Source organism: Hemicordylus capensis, chromosome 5 (assembly GCF_027244095.1).
Source record: "Hemicordylus capensis ecotype Gifberg chromosome 5, rHemCap1.1.pri, whole genome shotgun sequence".
Taxonomy (NCBI): domain Eukaryota; kingdom Metazoa; phylum Chordata; class Lepidosauria; order Squamata; family Cordylidae; genus Hemicordylus; species Hemicordylus capensis.
Window position 1 is genome coordinate 246,810,526 of NC_069661.1, and position 23,547 is coordinate 246,834,072.

The 23,547-nt window shown below is 45.7% G+C and overlaps 1 protein-coding gene across 1 annotated transcript in view; it reads left to right on the forward strand.

Moving 5' to 3' along the window:
• Window positions 1–23,256, forward strand: part of ST8SIA1 (ST8 alpha-N-acetyl-neuraminide alpha-2,8-sialyltransferase 1) — a 121,985-nt gene extending 98,729 nt beyond the window's left edge. Inside the window, exon 5 of the mRNA XM_053255501.1 lies at window positions 14,539–23,256. Within this exon, the coding sequence (XP_053111476.1) occupies window positions 14,539–15,025 (487 nt within the window). The 3' untranslated portion in view covers window positions 15,026–23,256. The remainder of the gene's footprint in view (window positions 1–14,538) is intronic.
• Window positions 23,257–23,547: the final 291 nt, after the last annotated feature.

The following is a 23,547-nucleotide window of genomic DNA, read 5'->3' on the forward strand; positions in this document are numbered from 1 at the left end:
AACTAGGCCATGCCACTTGTCCTACCCCAATGATGCTGATGAGCCAATAATGAGTGTATCATCTTTTTATCATGGGCGGCCTTTTTAAGAGGCAGTACACACAATCCAGACCACCCAGCTCCATGTGTTCACTCTGTATGTGTGTTTCATGTGAACTGAGCTACTGACTTTTGACTCGGACCTAAAGGTTTTAATTAAAAAGAAGAGAGAGTGAATTCTTTCTCCACTTTGGTATAATAAAGGTACAGTGTTTAGCTATTGCCAGCAGCAAAAATCAGATCTGCCTCCAGTGTTGGCAAGCTTCTGATCACGGCTGTTCTGCAGATCAAAGAGTATACAGACATGCACAGTATTTGCGACATCTCTCCTGCGAGAGATGCCCACCCATGCATATTGTGCAAAATCTGAGTGTCTCACTGTGGAGTCGACATTTCACAATGGATAATTAAAGAGAGAAAGCCAAGTTGCCAGAGTAGTGAATTCCCAAACTGCCAGAAAGGAAGGAAGAGAACACAGCTGTCAGTAGAGTGATGAACAGGGGGAAATAACACTGAGCCTCTACCAAAATAACACTAGACTCTTACAAAGATGCCAACAGAATAACAATTGCCAGAGAATGCAGATTGAAAGAGGAAATCACGCTGCAACCACAGAGTAAGGACTTTAGACCTATATATATATATATATATATATATATATATATATATATATATATATATATATATATAAAAATCTAAACTATCTGATTGTATTTTAAACTATTAACAAACAAACAAAACACCCCATAAATAAGAGGGCTGTGTCCATCTGTAAGCCCCTTGGTATACAGAAGATCTATGGGGACTGAAGCGGCAAGGTAGGCTACTGGAGCGCAAGTGGAGAAAGACTCGACTTGAATCTGACAGATTATGTCATAGAGCACATTTAAAGATCTATGTTCAGGCAATACGTGTGGCAAAGAAGCAGTTCTTTTCTGCCCGTATTGCTTCTGGAAACTCACGTCCGACGGAGTTGTTCAGAGCTGTGAGGGGACTAGTATCTACCCACTGTCCCTTGAACCAGGATTTGGAGTCATCAGTTATCCACTGTGATGTGTTTAAAGAATTTTTTGCAGATAAAATCTCTTGGATTCAGGCCGACTTGGATGGGAACTCCACAATTAATTCAATGTCTGCATTGGAGGTGTTCGACAACTCCTCTTATTTGGTTTGACTGGATTGGTTTCAGTTTGTGACTCCTGAGGATGTGGACAAGTTGCTTGGAGTGGTGAGGCCTACCACTTGTTCTCTTGACCCTTGTCCAACATGGCTTGTTCTATCGAGCAGGGAGGCTGTTGTAGGAGGCCTGGTGGAAATCATAAATGCTTCTCTGAGGGAGGGCAGGATGCCTCCTTGTCTCAAGGAGGCTATCATTAGACTTCTTTTAAAGAAGCCTACATTAGATCCCTCAGAGTTGAGCAACTATAGGCCTGTCTCCAACCTCCCATGGCTGGGCAAATGTAATTGAGAGGGTGGTGGCCTCTCAGCTCCAGGCGGTCTTGGAGGAAACTGATTATCTAGACCCATTTCAAACTGGCTTCCGGGCGGGCTATGGGGTGGAGACTGCCTTGGTCGGCCTCATGGATGATCTCCAGTTGGGAATTGACAGAGGAAGTGTGACTCTGTTGGTCCTTTTGGACCTCTCGGCAGCTTTTGATACTATTGACCAGAGTATCCTTCTGGAACGTCGGGGGGGGCGGGCACTGTTTTACAGTGGTTCCGCTCCTACTCCTCAGACAGATTCCAGATGGTGTTGATTGGAGACTGTTGCTCTTCAAGATCTGAGCTTAAGTATGGTGTCCCTAACAGCTCCGTACTCTCTCCAATGCTTTTCAACATCTACATGAAACCGCTGGGAGAGATCATCAGGGGATTTGGAGCGGGATGTTATCAGTATGCTGATGACACCCAGATCTATTTCTCCATGTCAGCTTCTTCAGGAGATGGCATATATTCCCTGAATGCCTGCCTGGAGGCAGTAATGGGCTGGATGAGGGAGAATAAACAAGTTGAATCCAGATAAGACGGAGGTACTTATTGTGTGGCGTCAGAACTCCAGAGAGGATTTTGAACTTCTTGTTCTGGATGGGGTCACACTTCCCCAAAAGGAACAGGTTCGCAGTCTGGGAGTACTTCTGGATCCACACCTCTCCCTGTTTTCTCAGGTTGAGGCGATGGCCAGGGGTGCTTTCTATCAGCTTCGGCTGATACGCCAGCTGCGTATCTCTCTTTGCTTCAGGTTCTGTCCCTGGCATCTCTAGGTGGGAATGACCCCTGTCTGAAACCCTGGAAAGCCTCTGCCAGTCAGTGCAGACAACACTGTCTTGTGGCAGAAAGCATGACTTGTCCCATTAGCTAAGCAGGGTCCACCCTGGTTGCATATGAATGAGAGACTCGAAGTGTGAACACTGGAAGATATTCCCCTTGGGGGGAGGGCTGTTCTGAGAAGAGCATCTACAGGTAGGTTCCAAGTTCCCTCCCTGGCAGCATCTCCAAGATAGGGTTGAGATAGATGCCTGCTTGTAACCTTGAAGAAGCCGCTGCCGCCAGGCTCTGTAGACAATACTGAGCTAGATAGACCAATGGTCTGACTCAGTATATGGCAGCTCCCTATGTTCCTATATACACTGACTGGCAGTGGCTTTTCAGGGTTTCACTAACAAATTATTCCATAGAAAAATTTCTGCCCCGCTTTACAGCAAACAACATGTCAAATCAGATCACAATCTGTTGATGGGATTGGAAAAATTAGCATAGTAAAAAAAAATTCAGTTGCATTCACATTTTGTATAAATGAAGGAAAACTGCATGGGAAATTTTCCCTGTTCAGAATGTTCCAGAAAACTTACATTTCTTGTTTGAGCTGGGTGATCCAGTAATCTGACATACTATAAAGTAGATTTTCATAGATTCACGTATTAATCTGTATAAAGCCAATATATCAGAGCAATGTAAACCAGCTCTTAGAGATTGCAATTCCATAGAAATCACCAGTGTGCCATCCTCTAGGGCAGGGATACTCGATTTCAGCCCTCCAACTGTTTTTGGACTACAACTCCCAAAATCCCCAGCCACAGTGGCCCATAGCCAGGGATTATGGGAGGTGTAAGGCAACATCTGCAGGAGGGCCGAAGTTGAGCAGCCCTGCTCTAGGGCTTTGTCAAAAGGATTCCTGTAATCCAAAAGTACATGTCAGAATCGTTACATGTAATTACAGAGTGACTTGGCTTTTGTTTTGGACCTGCAAGTTCTTTCTCCACTTTCAGTTAGTCTTTCCCCATTTTACTAAAAACCCACATGAAAGGTTGCAAACACTTCATTCCATGTGATTCATCTTGTCAAATATTCTCTGAATTGATATTTTATGATCTTCTATATGCTGAAAATATCCAGAGGGAGCATAATCTGCTTTTTAAAAGGTTTGGTCTGCATATATTGGTCTTCGGTTGTTTGCATAAAATCCCAGATGAAGAGCCTAGGAATATCCAGAAGAGTTCCAGTGCCAGGGTGTTAATACATTAGGCCACTGTGGCTGGGCATGATGGGAGTTGTAGTCCAACAATATCTGGAGACCCAAGTTTGAGAAGCTCTGCAGTCGGCATTCTGATATTAAATATATGTAATCTGAATCTTCCTTGTACGGAATCAGATCATTGCCCTAGCCAGCCCAGTATTTCCATTCTGACTAGCAGAGGCTCTTCAAAGCCTCAGGGCATGGTCTTTCCAACTCTGCTACCTGAGATCTTTTAACTGGAGCACCTGGGAACTGATCCTGGTATCTTTTGCATGCATGAACAATCCCTATCACTTAACTATAGCCTTCTGGTTTTATAGGAAAGTATTTTTTAAAATTAAAATTTTCTTTATACTGTTTATCTGATCACAGGTTGATATCTAGACCAGGGATTCTCAATGTTGGATCTCCAGATGTTATTGGACTTCAGCTCCCATAATCCCCAACCAAAGGCCACTGGGGCTGGGGATTATGGGAGTTGAAATCCAATAACATCTAGGGACCCAACGTTGAGTATCGTTGATCTAGATTAACACTGCAGTAGTACAAACAGTTGCAGGAGAACAAAAGCAAGAGAGAGGGCATGCCCTCACCTCTTGCCTATGAGCTTCTCAGAGGCATCTGGTGGGACACTGTGTGAAACAGGATGCTGGACTGGATGAGTCTTGGGCTTGATCCAGCAGGGCTGCTCTTATGTTCATGTTACATCCCCTGCTAACTGAGCAAAGAGGCACCTTTTTAAAGTGGTGATTCTCTTTATTTAGCAGGGGGAGAGCAACCGGCCCTATCCATCCCCAGCACAGCATCCCTCCAGTGGCTGATGCTGGTGGCTAACTTGTGTCTTTTCCCCTTTATTCTTTTAGATTGTTAGCCCTTTGGAGACAGGGAGCCATTTGATTGATTGATTGATATCTCTGTAAACCACTTTGGGAACTTTTGTTGAAAAGCGGTCTATAAATATTTGCCATATTTGTATTAGTGCAAGGATGTTTCATTAGGTAACCCCACTAAGTCTGCATTCCAGAATAATGTTGCGCCGGTACAATGGGGTGTGTTTGTACAATCTGCGACACGCCTCCTCTGGCCAAACCTCTTCCTCAAACCATACAGGTGAAACTCGGAAAATTAGAATATCTTGCAAAAGTCCATTAATTTCAGTAATGCAAATTAAAAGGTGAAACTGATATATGAGACAGATGCATTACATGCAAAGCGAGATAAGTCAAGCCTTAATTTGTTATAATTGTGATGATCATGGCGTACAGCTCATGAAAACCGCAAATCCACAATCTCAGAAAATTAGAATATTACATGGAACCAAGAAGACAAGGATTGAAGAATAGAACAATATCGGACCTCTGAAAAGTATACAGTGTACTGTGCTTGACTGGCCAGCAAACTCGCCTGACCTGACCCCATAGAGAATCTATGGGGCATTGCCAAGAGAAGGATGAGAGACATGAGACCAAACAATGCAGAATTGCTGAAGGTCGCTAATGAAGCATCCTGGTCTTCCATAATACCTCATCAGTGCCACAGGCTGATAGCATCCATGCCACGCCGCACTGAGGCAGTAATTGCTGCAAAAGGGGCCCAAACCAAGTACTGAATACATATGCATGCTTATACTTTTCAGAGGTCCGATATTGTTCTATTCTTCAATCCTTGTCTTCTTGGTTCCATGTAATATTCTAATTTTCTGAGATTGTGGATTTGCGGTTTTCATGAGCTGTACGCCATGATCATCACAATTATAACAAATTAAGGCTTGACTTATCTCGCTTTGCATGTAATGCATCTGTCTCATATATCAGTTTCACCTTTTAATTTGCATTACTGAAATTAATGGACTTTTGCAAGATATTCTAATTTTCCGAGTTTCACCTGTAGATGTTGCAGGGAATGATGCAATGCTATTCTCTATCTTTGTTGCACAAGCCAACCTAGAGCACAAGAGGTGAAGCCACTTTGAGCATCCCCTGAGCGACATGGCCTTGCATGGGGACATCTTCGTTCACTGCATTAGTCTGGACGCCGAGCACTGGTTCCCCCGCCCATGCTGCTCTTTTTGAGCTTTTAATCGGTTTTGATTGCAAAAAGAGACACATCACCTGCCGTGCCAGCATCAAGGTTCAGCATCATTTGGCAGCACCCAGTGACCCAAGGCACTCAAAAAGGCACACTCCTGTTCCTTGGGACAACCTCTGTGTGTGCTCCTAGCCTTTGTGTTGTGGTGGCAGATAGACTTTCGCCCAGGTCAGTGGGAGTCTATGAAGGGTAGTTGGATGAAGACCCCTTGAAAACTGGAGCTAGATTTTACTGAGGTACCACAGAACTGTTTGGGATTCCTTTCCGGCGAAGAGCAGCAAGTGAGTGCAAACAATCTTCCAGAATGCATTGCTGTGCCAAGGAGTAGAGGCGAGTTAGAAGAGAAGGTGGTTCTGGTTTCACAATAATGTGAAAGTTGCTAATAAAGGTATTGCTTGATTGTGGCCTCTAAACAGGGATGCACCTAGATAACTGAGGCGCCCGGACCACCCCTGCCATGAGGCCTCCCAAACTTGCTTTTGGGGGGCCTCCTGCAGCCACCCCATGCCCGCCTCGCTGCTGCCCTGCCACACTGTATCTCTGTGTGTGTTTTTGCTGAATTTAAGCCGCCATGTGCACGGCCGAGAGGTGGTGGCTGGGGGTTGAGCCAAGCAGGCCACGCCTCCTCCCCGGTGGCGGCAGCCGAAGTGACCACTGGGCCTGTTTGTTTGGCCCAGCAGCTCTTGATAACTGCAAGGCTCTCCAGTGCACCTGCGCAGTTGCCCGCAGGGCGGGCAAGGTGTAACTGAAGGAGGCCCCTTTGGCCATCTGGAGCCCCCCGGACCTTGGAGGCCACGGACCATGGCCCCAAGGTCCACGAGTAAATGCACCACTTCCTCTAAGCTCTAAACTAAATACCAGGTGCAGCTCGTGAACGTGCCTCCGCGGGCGCGTTGGGCGGCTTCTTTAAGTGTAAACGGAGCCAGTGCTCCGTGCTGCCCAGCAGCCCACGTGGCGGGGAATCGCCTCTGCCACTCACCTGGCTCCCACGGAGGTGAGCCCCCGCCAACGGCCAGGTGTGTGGCAGAGGCGATTCTCCGCCGCGGGGGCTGCTGGTCGGCATGGAGCACCAGCTCCATTTACACTTAAAGAAGTCGCCCGCCGCTCTCGCGGAGGCGCATTCACGGGCCGCCCCTGCTAAATACACCAGGGGTAAGAGCCCCTGGTGGCACAGTGGTAAAACTGCCGCCCTGTAACCAGAAGGTTACAAGTTCGATCCTGACCAGGGGCTCAAGGTTGACTCAGCCTTCCATCCTTCCGAGATCGGTAAAATGAGTACCCAGAATGTTGGGGGCAATATGCTAAGTCATTGTAAAACCGCTTAGAGAGCTCCGGCTATAGAGCGGTATATAAATGTAAGTGCTATTGCTATTGCTATATCAGCTTCAGATTCCGACATAGTTCCCATCAGCGTGGTCTCTTGAAACCCAGCCTGCCAGAACAATTGAATTGCTCCCTTTACTGAACAAAAGAACTGTGCACCAGCTTGGGAGTACGGGAAATGGAGTGACCTGAACAATGGGCTCTGTGGAGAAAATAACCACAGTGAACCCAGCACTGCATCAAAGGCCCGTGTTATCCTGGTAATGTAGGCCACTGGGCACTTATTGCTGCAGGGTAATAGATTTTTTTGGAGGGGGGCAAGTCATTTGCTGGTCAGCTTTTTAAAGGAAGGAACTGCTGATCACTCAGAAAGAGATTGTGGACTCTACGGCAGTTCCAAGTATGCTGGACACCTGCATTGCATATACCTAATATATTCAGAGGGAAGACTGCAGAGACGGGTCTCTTAAGGCCAAGATGCTGGGAAGGAAAACACACACACACACAATGCAGCAGAAGGTTTGGCACTGAGAGGATGCTTTAATCCTTTCCTGACGGATTAATTGAGAATTGCCTGGGACCATACGGTTGTTCCACCAGCGTGCAGGCCGTGTTGTATTGAGAGATGATATTTGCAGTGTGCTGCAAATATCTTTTTAAAGAGGCTTTTAAATATTTTATCTGCTGCATATATCTAGTCAAGTCTTTAGTTTTTTTATAGTTTTCCGTTTTTAGCTTTTTATTAACAACGTTTAATTTACATTTTTTTAAAAGTCTCAAATGTGGTTTTAGCCCAGTCTTTTCACTTGTTTAACTTGATTCGTCTTTTATTTTACGTTGTGTCTGTTTTATTAATGTTGTGAGCCGCCCCGAGAAGCAGTATACTGGAGGGGTGGGGTATAAATATTATAAATAAATAAATAAATAAATAATGTTTGATGACTAGCTAATTGTAGACTTTGGGATGCTACTACAAAATGCTTGGGGATGAGAAACACCCCAAAGAAACAAGGAAGCGGTTCTTGGGGAATTTGGAACACAAGTAGTGATTTGGATCATAAGATCCAGGGGACAGTGCCGTGATCCTTGCACAGAATCAATTAATTGTTTGCTGGTGTTTTGACCAGCAATATGTTGAGAGCCAGTGTGGTGTAGTGGTTAGAGTGCGGGTCTAAGAATAGAGAGACCTAAGTTCAAATCCTTGTTCAGTCATGAAACTCACAGGGTGATGCTGGGCCAGTCACTTATCTCTCAGGCTTACTTATCTCGCAGGGTAGCCATGTACACCACTCTGGGTTCCTTGGCAGAAGAATGGGATATAAATATAAAAATAAAGTCCTTTGGGGTACAGAAAGAAGCTCTGAAATTCTAGGAGCTAAGGCATGACTTCAGTGAGGCTTTGTACTAAGGGATCTTGGCAGAGATCCTTGCAACAGCAGGCAAAAAAGGCCTGGCTCCAGATTTCAGGGCAACTAGTGGTGGCCATGGGCTCAAGGGCACGCAACAGGACTCCTCCCCCTGTCTCCATGGGTGACCCCACCTTAGGGCTTCCTGGGTGGAAGGTGCATCTCATTCTCAGTACCAGTGTCACAGCTGGAGTGAAGGCATAATTTCCCCAGAATGCTCTGACTTGGTCCCCAATGTCCATCACTCTGTAGCAACACAATAGGGCTGTTCTCACAACCAGAAACGCTGGGCCGTAGAGACAAAACCCAACTTTTCATGGTTGTCTGGGCCCACAGGACTCCCTCACAACCACCCCATTCAGATAACTTGGCTTTGTTACCCCGGCACTGTTCCCTGTAAGAGGGATTTCCAGATGTGGTTGTCTACAACTCCCAGAACCCCCAGCTGCAGTGGCTTTTGTTTGGGGATTATGGGAGTTGTGGTCCACAACATCTGGGAATCCCTCTTAGAGGGAACACTCTACCCAGGTTCAAACCAATGTGGGTCCAAACCAGTTTGGTAAAAGAGGGGGGAATGTGCTTGGGGCTGCACCGGGATGGCAAGTGGCACCACCGGCAGCCACACCAGCCAGGTATGCAGCTTTTACCTCTCTTGCCACCCACCCCTTGCCACCCCTTACCCTTAGCAGAGTCCTCCACTCCTGTACTTATAAAGGGGAATCCTCACCGGATTCCCTGTTACAAGTATATTGGCCGCATGAACTGCATAAATCAGTTAGATCTAATGCACCGGACCGGTCGGTTCAACCAAACTGGTTCAGAGCAACACAGTTCAGTTCAAATTGGTTCACATTCGAACTGAATCGCGTGTTTTGGTTCATGTACACCCCTTGTTGGGGATGATGGGAGTGGTAGGTCAACAACAGCTGGAGGGCTAAGGTTGCCTGCTCCTGCATGAAATGGTCTTTGGAAATGTGGCTGAATAGGGGGAGTGTGGGTGGACAGATGAATGCTAGCTGAGACTGCTTTTCCTAATTTTCAGCTACTTTTGCCAAAGGCTGAACTGAAATCCTCCGCCCCAGTTCCACCATTCCACTCGCAGGAGGCAAAATGGGGGGAAACCTTTTGGCAGTTTTCAAGGAGAGGAAAGAACATCGGAAAAGCCCTGCTAGATTAGGCCAACAGCCCATCTGGTCCAGCATCCTGCTTTATGCCGTGGCCAACCAGGTATATTGGGGGAGCAAGCCTACAAATGGGCGAAAGAGTGCATCCGTCCCCTCCCAACGGTGTTCCCTAGCACCTGTTGTTCAGGAGCATGCCTTTAAAAGAAACAGAGGCCTGTCAAGCACCAGTGCCATCTTAGAAGGTCTGCATGGACTGCTGGGAAGTGCAGTTCTTCTCAGGGCTTCCACCATAGAACTTTGTGGGGAAAGCACTGGGAAGGACTACACTTCCCAGTGTCCCCTGGGAACAAGCACCTTCCAAGGTGGTGCCAGGGCTTGAGAAGGCTCTGTTTCCCTTAAAGGCACCCCCACCTGCACTAGGGAAAGCACAGCATTGTGTGGTGCATATGGTGATGCACCAGCATAAGTGTACAGAGTATTTGGTTTTGGTGGAAGCTTTGCACAGACCTAATAAGCAAATAGTCAGGGAGCCACACTTTAAAAATTTTTTATTTATTTTATTTTATTTATTACATTTATATCCTGCTCTTCCTCCAAGGAGCCCAGAACGGTGTACTACATACTTACGTTTCTCCTCACAACAACCCTGTGAAGTAGGTTTGGCTGAGAGAGAAGAGACTGGCCCATAGTCACCCAGCTAGTTTTCATGGCTGAATGGGGATTTGAACTCGGGTCTCCCCGGTCCTAGTCTCACAGTCTAACTACTACACTATGCTCCCACTTAGTCAGTGGGAGTCACCACTGGCTCCCAGACCTTGCAGTGAAGAACACTGTTCTAAGGCATTATTTTAGAGACACAAAAGAGGAAGTAGATGGGATGGAATGCAAATGGAATGTGAAAAGCAATTAAATTGCTCCCTCTACAGTATCCTTCAAAGTAGATTTCAGAATGAATTTATTGCTGGCTGCTGCAGTCAGGAAGTACAGCCAGCTGTGGTCAGGGACTTCCAAAATGACCTGGCTTGAACTGAAAGCTCATCATTAAGACGATAGTTGGCTGAACCCAGCGTACCTCTGACCATCATCTCTCCTCAGAAAGACACCACAGCCATCTTCAAAGGAGTTAGCCCTGCAGTGATTGCCGTGTTGTGCTTTGGGATGCTTACACGGTTTCAGGACTTAGGGGAGGACATCTGGTTTTGTGGCCATGGGCATGAATTGTCTCCTTTGCTAAATAGAGCCCTCCTTGGTTTGCATTTGGATGGATGGTTATATGGGGGCACTGTAAGATATTCCCCTGATGAGAATAGCTCTGTGGAAGATCATCTTCTTGCTTGCAATGTAGAAGGTTCAATCTTTGGCATCTCCAGGCAGGGCTGGGAGAGACTCCTGCCTGCAACCTTGGAGGGCTGCTGCCCATTAGCATAGACAATACTGAGCTAGATGGACCGGTGATCTGATGGGGGATAAGGCAGCTTCCTATGCTCCTATGACCAAGTCTAGTGAAAATCCAAATTCCATGGCCATGTATTTGGTGTTATAATCAGTTGCACGCTTACCATTGGTCTTGAACATGTGGACCTCTTCAGTTAAATACCAATGTGACTGAGCCTTTATGTAACCTCTTTCAGCATGTTCATAGGAAGCTGCCATATCCTGAGTCAGTCCATTGGTCCGCCTGGTTCAAAATTGTCTACACTGACTGGGAGTGCCTCTCCAGAGTTTCAAGCAGGCATTTCCCAGCCCTTTCTGGAGATGCCAGGGAATGAACTTGGGATCTGCTATATGCAAAGCAGATGCTTTACTGCTGAACTACAATCCTTCCAAGAGGGAGCAGTGCACATGGATCTCCTCCTCCTCCTCCACCTCCTTTCCCTCCTCCCTCCTTTGACTGTAAACTCTGAAAAGGAGGTTCCTTCATTTCGGGGGTGGTCAGAATGAAGAAGGACATATCTACTTTACCTTTAATTGTTGTGTAGAAGAAATAATTTCAGTATAGGGTGTTTCAACCCTTCATACCCACTCAAATGGAAACATAATCATATATTAGCATTTGTCCCTGGGGACCAATTCTAGAATCCAAAATACAGGAGAACCCCATTATTCGTGGGGTTTCTGTTCTGCAGGGGTGCCCGCGGATAGCAAATCCGTGAATAATGGGACATTATGGCTATGGGAATCAGGGGGTTAGGTTCCCAGACTGTTCAAAATGGCCAAAATTCAGCCGAAAATCACGGTTTCTGCCCCTGACCCCCCCAATAACCCCCAAAGTGTCCTGCCATGCTACAGAGTAGCCGAAGGTAACAAGGGGACTGGTAATTGGCCAAAAATCGGCCAAGGGTTGTGGGTTTTGCCCCGTCTTCTTCAAATAAATGGCTCCCAAACACAAAATGGTATCTGGAAATGTCCTCTGAGGTCATTTCTGGCCACCCCAAACTGCAGATATGTGGGTTTAACCCTTTCCCCACATTGCCCCCACGCGTACACTGAGGTAAGATGCTTATTACCCGACCACGGATACATAAAACCGCAAGTGCTGGACCCATGATTAACAAGGTCCTCCAGTACTGGATCTTTATGAGTAGCACTTGTGTGTATAAACCACAGCAGTTGCCTGCAAGATACATACAAGCATAGACTAGGGTCCAAGCATGGGAGGGAGCAAGGATGCACTCTCTACCGATGCCTGAAAGTGCAAGCGAGCCTGTCCCATCCCCAGCAGACAATGCAACATTACAAGTGAGTAAAACAGCAGGCTGGTTCACACAACATTAGAATCTAGGTTTAATATGGGTTACCAACATTAGTGTGATTGTGTGAACCTATGCCAAGTTGGGAATCTCGGACCATAAACCACTTTGGCATAGGTCCACACAATCACTTCAGTGTTGGTAACCCACATTAAACCTAGATTCAAATGATTGTGTGAACACGCCCAGTGTGTTTTTCCCTAGCGAATCATGTGCCATTGGGGGCTAACTGATTAAGCTGAAGTGACCAATATTGTAAGATGGCCCCTAGATTATTTAAAAAATGTTCCCCTACACATGATGGAAAACAAAGCATGGAAAAGGGCACAAGCTTACATATGTGAAAAGTGTAGAGAAATCAGGTGACCTACATGTATGTGTGAACTGGGCCTATCTCAAAGTTGTCCCAGGGTCTTCAGACCAACCACTGCCCCTATTTTACTCACATGTAATGTTGCATTGTCTACTGCGGATGGGACAGGCAATGGCTTTTTCTCTCCATTACAGGCCACACTCCTGCTTGTACTCTGCACGCCTGAGTCCTTCTTCATGGCCCCTTGGCTTCCTAGGCTTACGAGCATGTGTTGAACTGTCAAAAAAGTGGATTCAGAGCTTTTGTCTAAGAGAACTGCAAATGCCATCCCTTTTGCAAGGAGACCCTTCTGTCTAGAGATACTGGCATGTTGCTGCCTTTAGCTGCTTGGCGCTTATTTGCATCTGCTGAGATTCATGTGCCAGGTGGCAAATTGACTGAAGAGACAAGGACAAGAATCTATAGTTGAAGGACAAGAATCCATGATCATCCACTGGGCATTCTTTCCTGCCAAAGCCCATCACACCAGAAGGCATGCGAAAGCCCAATGCCAGGAAAGATGAGAGAAATAAAGGATCAGCTTCCTCTTCTGCTGCAATGCCAACAGAGAGCAGGAAATATTTCCAGGGAGGTTATTAGAATGATTAAAAACAACCCTTTTTATGTAAGCAGAGCTTCCCTTCCTCCTAAATCAGATTAACTGGCCAGCATCCAGAGCAGCAAACCACATGAAGAAGGATGTTGCGCTAGCATAAAACTGTTGTGTTTGCTAGTTGCACTAAGTCCAGAGCTTGCAGTCCAGGCTACTGTTGCACAACCACAAGCATGCTTGCACTTGTGCAGCAGCTGCACAACTGTGGCATACCTCATTTCTTTCAGTGGGAACATTTGTGAGCTCTCTAGTTCATTTCTGTAAATCCCTGGGTTTTTAGCACAACTACGTCATCACCATGTATTAGCACAACTCTGCTCATTCTGCATGTGGTGCATTGCTTTGGATGCTGGCCACTGTGCCCTGGTATACCCCCAAAACATGTTCCTCCAGCTTTCATTTGACCAGCACTGCAATCCAGCTAAAGTCACATTTGGGTGAAAATAGAGATATTCCATAAAGATGTGAAGGTCTGGGGGGAAAATGGGGGGAGGGGGAATGGGAGGGACCTTCTTCTTCTAACTAGAATAGCATCTGTGTAGGTTACAGAACAGAGTCGGTACTGTGACAGGGCAAAGGGCTAATACCCACACTGGGTCTTGGATCTGGATTGGTGCCCCATGGCTGGTGTTTAGGAAACAAACATGCAGGACAAACCCATGGCCTGGTTCACATGATCTTTCAAATCTAGGTTTAATGTGGATTACCAACATTAGCATGATAGTGTGAACCCACATCAAGGTGGTTTACAGCCCAAGAGAAATCTAAGATTTCGACCTTACTTTAAGGACTAGTTTGGTCCTCAATGGCAGACAGGTTTGTTCCCATGGGGTGTATAGAATGCATCTCTTTCCTGCTAGTTTCCCTGAGCAATGGAGTACTTTTCTTTGGAGAAAAAAATGGCTTCTGAAGGTTAAGATGAGGGAGGGGACTTATAGGCAAATAACTTTTGTAAAGAGGTGAGACAGAGTCACCCCAGGATAGAAACAGGAAGGCAAACTGATCTAGCAACAGGAAAGGAAGGAAACTAAGAAAGGCTGTCAAGGGAAGAATAGAGCAACATCCAGTAGGAAACAAATGGAGGAAGCAGAAAAACGGAAACTCAGGCGTGTATGCTCAAGTAGAAAAATGTCACCCATGTGTGCAAGAAAGTGATAGTTCTTTTCAAAGTAGAGTTTGAATTTAAGGTAATACATCTGCTTGCTTTTCATTCTGGTTTTTTTTTTTTTTTTAAGGTTCCAAAATCTTCTTCAGTCTCAAAAAGCCTTTGCTGTCAGTATTTGAATGGAAGATCACTTACTGTTCCCCCTGCTTTTTTCCCCTCTTGCAGATTCCAGAATCTCCTTTGGTCTCGAAAAGCCTTTGTGGACAATGTTAAAGTCTACAACCAGAGCTACATCTATATGCCAGCCTTCTCCATGAAAGCTGGGACAGAGCCATCTCTCCGGGTCTACTATACCCTAGCAGACTTTGGCACCAGGCAAACGGTGATCTTCGCCAACCCCAACTTCCTGCGCAACATTGGAAAGTTCTGGAAGAACAAAGGAATCCATGGCAAGAGGTTATCCACAGGCCTCTTCTTGGTCAGCGCAGCTTTGGGTTTGTGTGAAGAAGTGACGATTTATGGTTTCTGGCCCTTTTCCATGAACTTGCATGGAAAGTTTATCAGTCACCATTACTATGATAATGTCTTGCCAGATTCCTGGTTCCATGCTATGCCAGAGGAATTCTTACAGCTGTGGTTTCTTCACAAAAGTGGCATATTGAGGATGCAGCTGGAACGTTGCGAGGAGCCGGTATTTCACTCTGCTGCTTGAGAACCTCGGGGAAGCCCTTTGGGCTCTTGCCTGCTTTATGTTTGACATAAAACAACAAAAACCTGAAAAGGGAAAAAGAACCTATAATGGATTTGCATGGACCTCTCCAATACTAATTGCTCCATTAATAACTTGAAGGCAAACTGAGGAAGCAGAGTCTTTATGTGCGGTGTTCTGTGGAGTCCTTGGTGGGTGGTTATTCAGCAAAATGGCAGCATCCAACTGGGTGTTGACAAGGTTGTAATTCAAGGGGATTAAAAAGGTTCATGTAGGGTTCTAAAGGGCTTTTTATGACAATGCTGAATACTTCATGTTGCTCAGATGTAGGACTGATACCCATACAACTGGGTACACATTTGTTTCTTTCGTTTGTTTGTTTCCAGAGCTGGATCTTGACAGCTGCCTGGTGTCCATTCCCGTTACCCTCAAAGAGCAGTGCCAATTTTTTCTCTCTTTTTAAAAAGAACTCCTTTCAATAGCAGTATTCTACAGTGGTATTCTTGTAGCACAAACTGGAAACTTTTTTTAAAGAAAAAATGAATATGAATGTTTTTTAGCAAAAATATTTATTTTTAAAAAGTTGCCCGATTTTTCCACATAGGCCTATTGCTGTAGAATACAGTTGCTGTCTGGTAGTCAAAGTTGCTCGTAGTCATACTGTCAAGTCCATTCTGTCCTGCAGTGCAGAGCTAGGCATAATTTTGAGCTGGTCTCGTGATAGCTAAATATCGAGGCCTTGCTCCGTGATAAACAAGAATCAGCCTATTTGGTAGGTCCTGGGCATTCGGCCCTCATTTTTGTAGCAACTCTCTTGAGCCAATGTTGATGTTGTGATGTCTGAAAGTACATCCTGTGTTTGCGATATGGACTTCATCCTACATTCCTTTACATTCTGGAGCTTATCAAGGAGGCCACACATTGCACTTATAGTTGGAAATTCAGGCCTTGAGGAGGGGCCATCAGGGCTGTCCTTAGAGAACCCTGGTGGGTGCGGGGCTCAGGGCAAATCAGCCAGTGCGGGTCCCCCTTCCAGTTAATTCTAATGGGAGTTAAAAGAATGGGGCCTGGGGTGGTCGCCCTGCTTGCCATGTCCTAAGGACAGCCCTGGGGGCCATAGCTTGGCGGTAGAGCATGTGCTGTACATGTAGATAGTCCATCCCTTGCATCCCTGCAATTCCATCCCTGGCGGCCGCTGAAAAGAGCTCTTTTTCGAAGACACTGAAGGAGCAGCCCTTTTGTAAGGCAGGGTGAGGCAGTTGCCCCAAGCTCAAGTGTGGGGAGGGGCACAGGGGGCAGCAAGTGCTGGGCCCCCATCACCACGGGAGCCACACGACCATCCACTACGACCACCCTTCCTTGCCCTGCTGGAGCATATCCTCCATTCACGAGGGGTGCCATTTTGTCCTTTGCCTCAGGCAGCAAAATGTCCTGGACCACCCCTGGCTGCCAGTCAGCAGGCAACATTGAGCTAGATGGTATTATAAACTGCACTTGTGTAATGTTAATGGGCCTTGATCCAGGTCAATACTCTCTGATTGGGAGAGTGGCCCACGTACAGCGCAACATTCCGTCAGCCTGGTAATGAAGCATTTGGGCCACTGTGCAAGTGTACTTTTGTGCAAGAAGCTAAAATTGCGCCAACACACTTGCATGCACGAAGGCCATTTTTTTCCAGTGGCCCTCGATTGCGCAACTGCATTAGAGCAATTCTAGCATCTTACACGATGGTGCAAACACACCATTGCTAGGCAGCTGGAGCACTGCACATTATGTGAACCACTATTTTCTGGCTAACACTAACAATGTCGCTCTCATTTCCAAATAACCCGACTGTTTATCCATTTGATGGGGACCTACATCTATGAACTGTGCTTCCTATTTGCAAGAAATGCTCAAGTAGCATTGAGCACTAATAAGGTCACCTGGGCAATTCAGTGTGCAGCTGCCATTCATTTCAGTGTAGGCTGTGCAGATGAAGTTCCTAAGTGGATTGGACATGCTGGAAACAACCACCTCGAAAAGTCGGCACACTAACGTGACCTCTAGCCTGCCCTGAGGATTAAACCATGCTAAGGCCTGACTTCCACAGAATACATTCAAGTGAGATGCAGAGCGGAACAAAATTGCTCCTCAGAATCCTTCTCCCATTTCTCCTCTGTGCTCGCTCATCTGCTGAACATTCACTGAATATTTATCTGTATTTTACATCCAATGATAATATGATTTCAGATTGGATATTTTGCAGTATTTGAAACCTGGCAAGCAGCCATGCTTGATGTATCGCAGTATTTGACAGTTGTCAGCTGCTCAGATTTCGTATCTGAAAATCAGGTCAATTGAGAAAAGCCAGCGTCCAACCCCCCACCACACACCCCGTGGTATTTCAGATTTTGAGCTTCACATTGAATGTTTAGAATGTCAAATCATTTTTCAGCTTTGAAATTTTTGCTTTCAGAAGAACATCTGTGGGGAAATGGTAAAGTTTGAGTTCCAAATCTTTGCAAATATTCACTCAAGTTCTGGCCCACGGTGTGTCACTTTGATAAGAGTACTAGTTGTAGTGACCCACACGGGATGGCCTTTATTCCTCCCAAGTGTGGCTCCCATTTTGTGATGATTTTCTGACATAACAAGCATGATTTTCTGACATAACAAGAGGAGAGCTGGTCTTGTGGTAGCAAGCATGACTTGTCCCCATAGCTAAGCATATGGTTGCATATGAATGGGAGACTTGATGTGTGAGCACTGCAAGATATTCTCCTCAGGGGATGAAGCCGCTCTGGGAAGAGCAGAAGGTTCCCAGTTCCCTCCCTGGCTTCTCCAAGATAGGGCTGAGAGAGATTCCTGCCTGCAACCTTGGAGAAGCCACTGCCAGTCTGTGAAGACACTACTGAGCTAGATAGACCAATGGTCTGACTCAGTATATGGCAGTTTCCTATGTTCCTAATGATAAATAATGATGCATGATAGCTGATGTTAGCAGTTTCACATATTCAGATTATCAAAAGATAACTGCAATTATCACTGGAAAAACATGACATACAATCTCACACTAAATTATACTTTGTATAGTCAAATTCATTGTGAGCATACTAGAATAGTGCTGAGTCAGAAAGGAGGAGGCACGTCCTGTGCACTTTGTTTCTCTATGAAACAGGCCCCTTCTTTTAGTAATTTTCAATGGGCTACTAAAAGGGCAAAAGTAGATACAGTGTGTATCCCTCACCAACACCTCTTCAGAATCCTATCTGCCTCCTCTCTGAATTGGCTTCTTGATGACATCACATAGCCAGATCCGATTTGCTGTGTGATACCATCATGAAGCCACTTCGGAATGAAAACAGGAAGCACTATCCTTACTCCAAAATGGCTCTGTGGCATTACCACGTAACCAAACCCTGTCATTGTCACTACCTGTCACTGAGACATCAGGACTTCACAAGTGTGATCCTTGATTGGCTAGGATCACTGCCGCATGAACAAGATTGGGCAATTAATAGGAATGGTGCTGGAGCGACATCCAAGATGGACTGTGAATCACTGGTGAACAAATGCAAAGGGGGGAGGGCTGGGGGAAATTCACCCTGCCCTGCCCCCTATTTTTGTGTCAAAAATGTTCACTGAAGAACATTAAGTGAAGGACTATAGTGGAACCTATTATTTTGCTTATTGACTTGTATACAATACACAGGTTGAAACATATTGATTGTGAAATTGACGTGTTGGTGGAAAAACAGGCAGTTGAGGACCTCTTCACACAAATCACATTGAAATCCTCACTGAAAAGCAGTATATGAAACTGTGTAATAAGTTTTATATTTCAGGTATGCATCTAAGGTCTCTTTCAATAAGAACAACAGCAATGCCTGTGCCTACAAATATAAAGTGTGAACATGTCAAACAGATTTGTGAAAATACTAGTATCTGACAGGTATACTTGACAGAAAGCTGGAGTGGCCCTCAGCCCTGTTGAGTGACAAACCTGCTGTGTGATGTGTGCCGTGGTCCTAAATAGCCATATATACTCGAAAACTCTTTGATGTGTGGGGGAGGGGGAGGGAATCTGCACTGCTGCCAATTACCAATGGGAGCAAGTTCAAATATCCAGCTACCATACTCCTCCATTTTGTTAATGATGCATGCTTGAGAAGTAACTCTTATTCAGAAAAAGCACTATATCGCCATTCTGAGTTTCTGCCACTTCTGAATGCAGCGGCGGACTGGGGGGGGGGAGAGGTTTGCTCATGTGAAGTTTCTCTCTCTTAAAATACAACGTTTCAAAACAAACGTGTCAAGAAGAAGGCCAAATTAGAAACTTTGCTCTCAGAATGGCTGTTTCCTCACGACACGGAGCATTTGCTACAGAGGAGCATTAAAGCACACAATCCGTAATCTGCATTCCGAGGTACTGGGGAACATATTGCACAAAGGGATGTGTGTGGCTGGAGTACTATCAACACCTCTGGGTGTGTGTAAGCACCTCTGTCGTGAGTACTCTGTGAACGCCATTGCACAATGCCATGCCTATTATTTCCAGGGGGCATCGTATTGCACAACTGCGTTCACAGAGCACTTATGATGGAGCCCTTCGGTGCAGACCCATCAGCGGTGTTTGGATGCATGGAATGCTCCTTCTGCCAACGTCCCCTTGCACATAATGTCAGCTGCAGTTATCATCAGTATTTGCCCACTTCTTCCAGGTGTTTTGAGAGGCACACACACCTAAATCACCATGCCCGTGCCTTTCACATTTGCTGGAGTACACATGCTTTTTCACATTCAAGGATGTGTACTTGAGTACAAAATGTGATGTGAATATCCGGCCTGAAATGAACCCACGTGACAGCCGACCATGAGCTGAAGAGACGGCAGATGAAGTTGCACAGAGTAGAAGAGACTAATGCTAGCTCGTCGCTCTCAGACTGGAGCTTGCATTCCAGACTAGTGTGGCTGTAGCACATGCATGTTTGTAATTGCGTAACAATGTCTGAAATCTGCAGCATGCCTCATACATTTTGCAGGAGCTTGTTTTCAAACATTCCCAGGACTTCCTGCAGCTGTGCAGCATTCTTGTACTCATGCAACTTTGTTCATTATGCAAGCACTTCCACAGTCTGGATGACAGCCACCATGCCTGCAAGTGAAGGCTTCAGTCCGATTTATACTACCCTCTTTGGTGCAATTCTGCTAAAGTCAATCCAAGTTGATTTCAATAAGTGGCAGACAGGTTGTGTGCTTATCTGTACACAACTCTGACTCAGGGCTCACTCTCCCCTCATAAATCTGGTGGAGCCAGAAGATAACTGAGAATGGGAGTTGGGGCAGGGTATGATCTGCTTGTCCTCATGGTGACATCAAACCAGAGTGATGTCCCCATGACACAAAAGAGTGAAATGGTTGAGAATTGTCCTTTGTTGATGTAGAAGAGAGAACAAGATCAATTTTGTTTTAGAGCTCTCTGTATCTGAAATGGCCACATTTGTATGTAACGTGGAACTGGAGTTGAATGGGGCAGAGGCTTCCAGACCGTTACATCCAAATGCATGCAAGCCCCTCGGAACTCTAGTTCTGCGTGGAAAGCAACTCGAGATTCTGCTCTCCGAACTGCAATCTGTACCCTCGGCTTGAAGTGAGTTTCACCACTCCAACCTGAGGTTTAATGTAGCCTGTGTTATGTCTGATTGCATAAATACAGGCTGTGTTCCCTAAACCAGAGTTGAGAGAGGAAGCTCCTCCTATCCAGCTTTCATTGGCAGTGCAGGCTGTCCTTCATGCAAGAAGGAAGCCCACACAGCCAGTTCCGCCTCCACTTTGCAGTCTAGCTGACTGCAGGCTCCCTGCTCACTGTTTCATCTGAATTTGGACAGAAGGGTGGGGGCAGGGTGTGTGTGGAAACCACGGGTCTTTTGGAGCTGCGATTCTGTATTACATGTGAATGCAGTGATTATGTTGGTGAATGTAGATACAGGCCATGATGCAACACTGTTGGATGTGCTATAAATGGCCAGATGTTTAATGGCTTCCCCTCTTCTTCCCACTTGAAAAGTTATACTTTTGTTAAACTGGTGAAAGCTCTTCTTTTCTCAAATCCTTGGCCTCTTTTGTTTCAGTCATCCTTGGTCTAATCATTGTTAGAACAAATTAAAACAGCCCTTGAGGGATGATCTTAAAAACTGCAAAGCGAGTAGAATGTAAAAAGATGAAATGTCAGAGGCTTGCATAACATCGCTCCTTGCTTTGTAATCAACAAATAACATAAGGGTCTCCGTTCCATTATTGCTCTGGCTTTCTTGGTCCTTGAAGGACTATTTAGGTTTGTGTGCTTTCCCAGGAAGTGGATGGCCTTAGAATCCTCACAAATGCAAGTTTGTGTTTGTTTCCCTTAAGGACTTTATCAATTGTGGTAGAGAGAACGGGAAGATCTGAATTGACGATAGGGTGGGTCGGGATCCTAAGGGCTGTGTGTGATGTAATGTGCATGCAATGAACATTTTCAGACAGTTCTGAGGGTCAAGAGCCATTCATTGAGGTAGTAGAATCTGCATGTCATCATGTCACTCAAAGCAGTTCCCAATCAATCACCCATCTAGGCCCTGAAGAGAGCCAGATCTGCTTGTTTTCAGCAAGATGGCTGTACCAGGTGCCCTGAGCTCATGCCCTGGAAACATGGGATATGGCAATGTGATGCTGCTAGTTTGTGATTCCTCACTCCAGCATCAGCAGGCTGTTCCATGCATTCTGATCTCGCCAATATCTGGGATAGAGAGATTGTATGCATAAATTCCTGGATTAATCTGACAATTTGTCTGCATAACATCCATCCAGATACATCCAGTGATAGTTGTGGGGATGGATATATGCTATGCATGCACTCCTATGTACACTACGGAGTTCCTGTAGAACTGGACCCTTTCATTCACTCCAATGGAGGAGGAATTCTTGTGTCCACATCTCTTAGCATGAGTGGGGTTCCTCCTCCTCCCTGCTCCTCCTACAAATATTGACCCTTGTTAAATGTGATCACTCAGTGGATGCTGGGAACAAGCTTCCCAAAGACATGATACCAAGTCTCCAGGGCCAGTTAGGCATTCTTGTTAAAAAATAAATAAATCATGCTTATTTTATATGACACTTCCATTGTGCAAAGCCTTGTTTTGCTCATCAGTGAGGCAAATTATATGGGGAACTGAGGATAAGAGGAGGAGAGCTGGTCTTGTGGTAGTGAGCATGAAAGGTCCACTTTGCTAATCAGGGTCCACCTTTGTATTTGGATGAGTGAATCCTATAAGATATTCTCCTTAGGGGATGGTGCCCTAGCTCAGTGGAAGAGCATCTGCTTGCTGGCATGCAGAAAGACCCAGTTTCACTCCTTGGTATCTTCAGGTAGGGCTAAGAGAGTCTCCTGCCTGAAACCTTGGCTGCCAGTCAGCGTAGACAATACTGAGCTAGATGGACCAATACTGTGACTTGGTAGAAGGCAGCTTCCTATGTTCCTAAGAGTTATTAGTTGCCTGAGGCTAGCCCTTGACTTAAGGACTCAGCAAGGATTTTAATCAAATCTTACAATCTGACCTGATTAAACGGAGGGCCAAGCTAGACATTAGGGGCTACCGTGAAACATAACTTTGCCCTGTTCATTTATTTCATGCTAAAGGGGGCATGTGGAGTGGGGCAAAGCCCACCATTTCCCTATTTTAGCTCACCACACTTAAGCTGATGTAAGCAGTTTTCTGCTTGCCCAGCTCGCTTCTAGTATCAGTGCTGGATTGGGGCAACCTTCTCAAAAGTAGTGAAGCAGAACACGGCAAGATGAGAGAGGGCCTGGTTTTCGCCTAAGGCAAATGGGTCAAGTGTGTGTTTGACAAACCTATGGTTGCTACTCAGCGTCTAGTTTGGCCCTGAACTGCAATGTAGCTTTGCGTTAACTCACGTTTCTCCATGCGTGTGTGGGTCAGCACTTATGCAAACAAGGAGACTGGAAAATGAACGTTGGATTGCATTTCCTTTGATTTAAACGTAACCAAATAGAGCTCATCTCTCTCACACTCTTTTAAAAAGCGTAGTATGTTCCACAACATGTCATTGCTATCTATAGAGGTGATTGCCTAGGAATGTTGAAGGCCAAAAATAGCTGTAAGAATGTTTTGATGTGATTATTAGGCATCTAGAATGTGTTACCTCTGTCAGCATTAACAAGATCCTATCAATAAATCTGGTTTAATGCTCTTTAACTCTGGTAAGGTTTGATTTCCACACCACCCCCACCACCACAGTGAACATAAAGATACGGTATGGATACTCAGCAGGGAAAGGATTTCAAATAAAAACAAATGTTAAATGGGTTAAGATCATAAGAAGACAAGAAAAGCCCTGCTGGATCAGGCCCAAGGCCCATCTAGTCCAATATCCTGCTTCCCACAGTGGCCCACCAGATACCTCTGGGAAGCCCACAGGCAAGAGCAGAGGGCATGCCCTCTCTCCTGCTGTTACTCCCCTGCAACTTGTATTTAGAGGCATCTTGC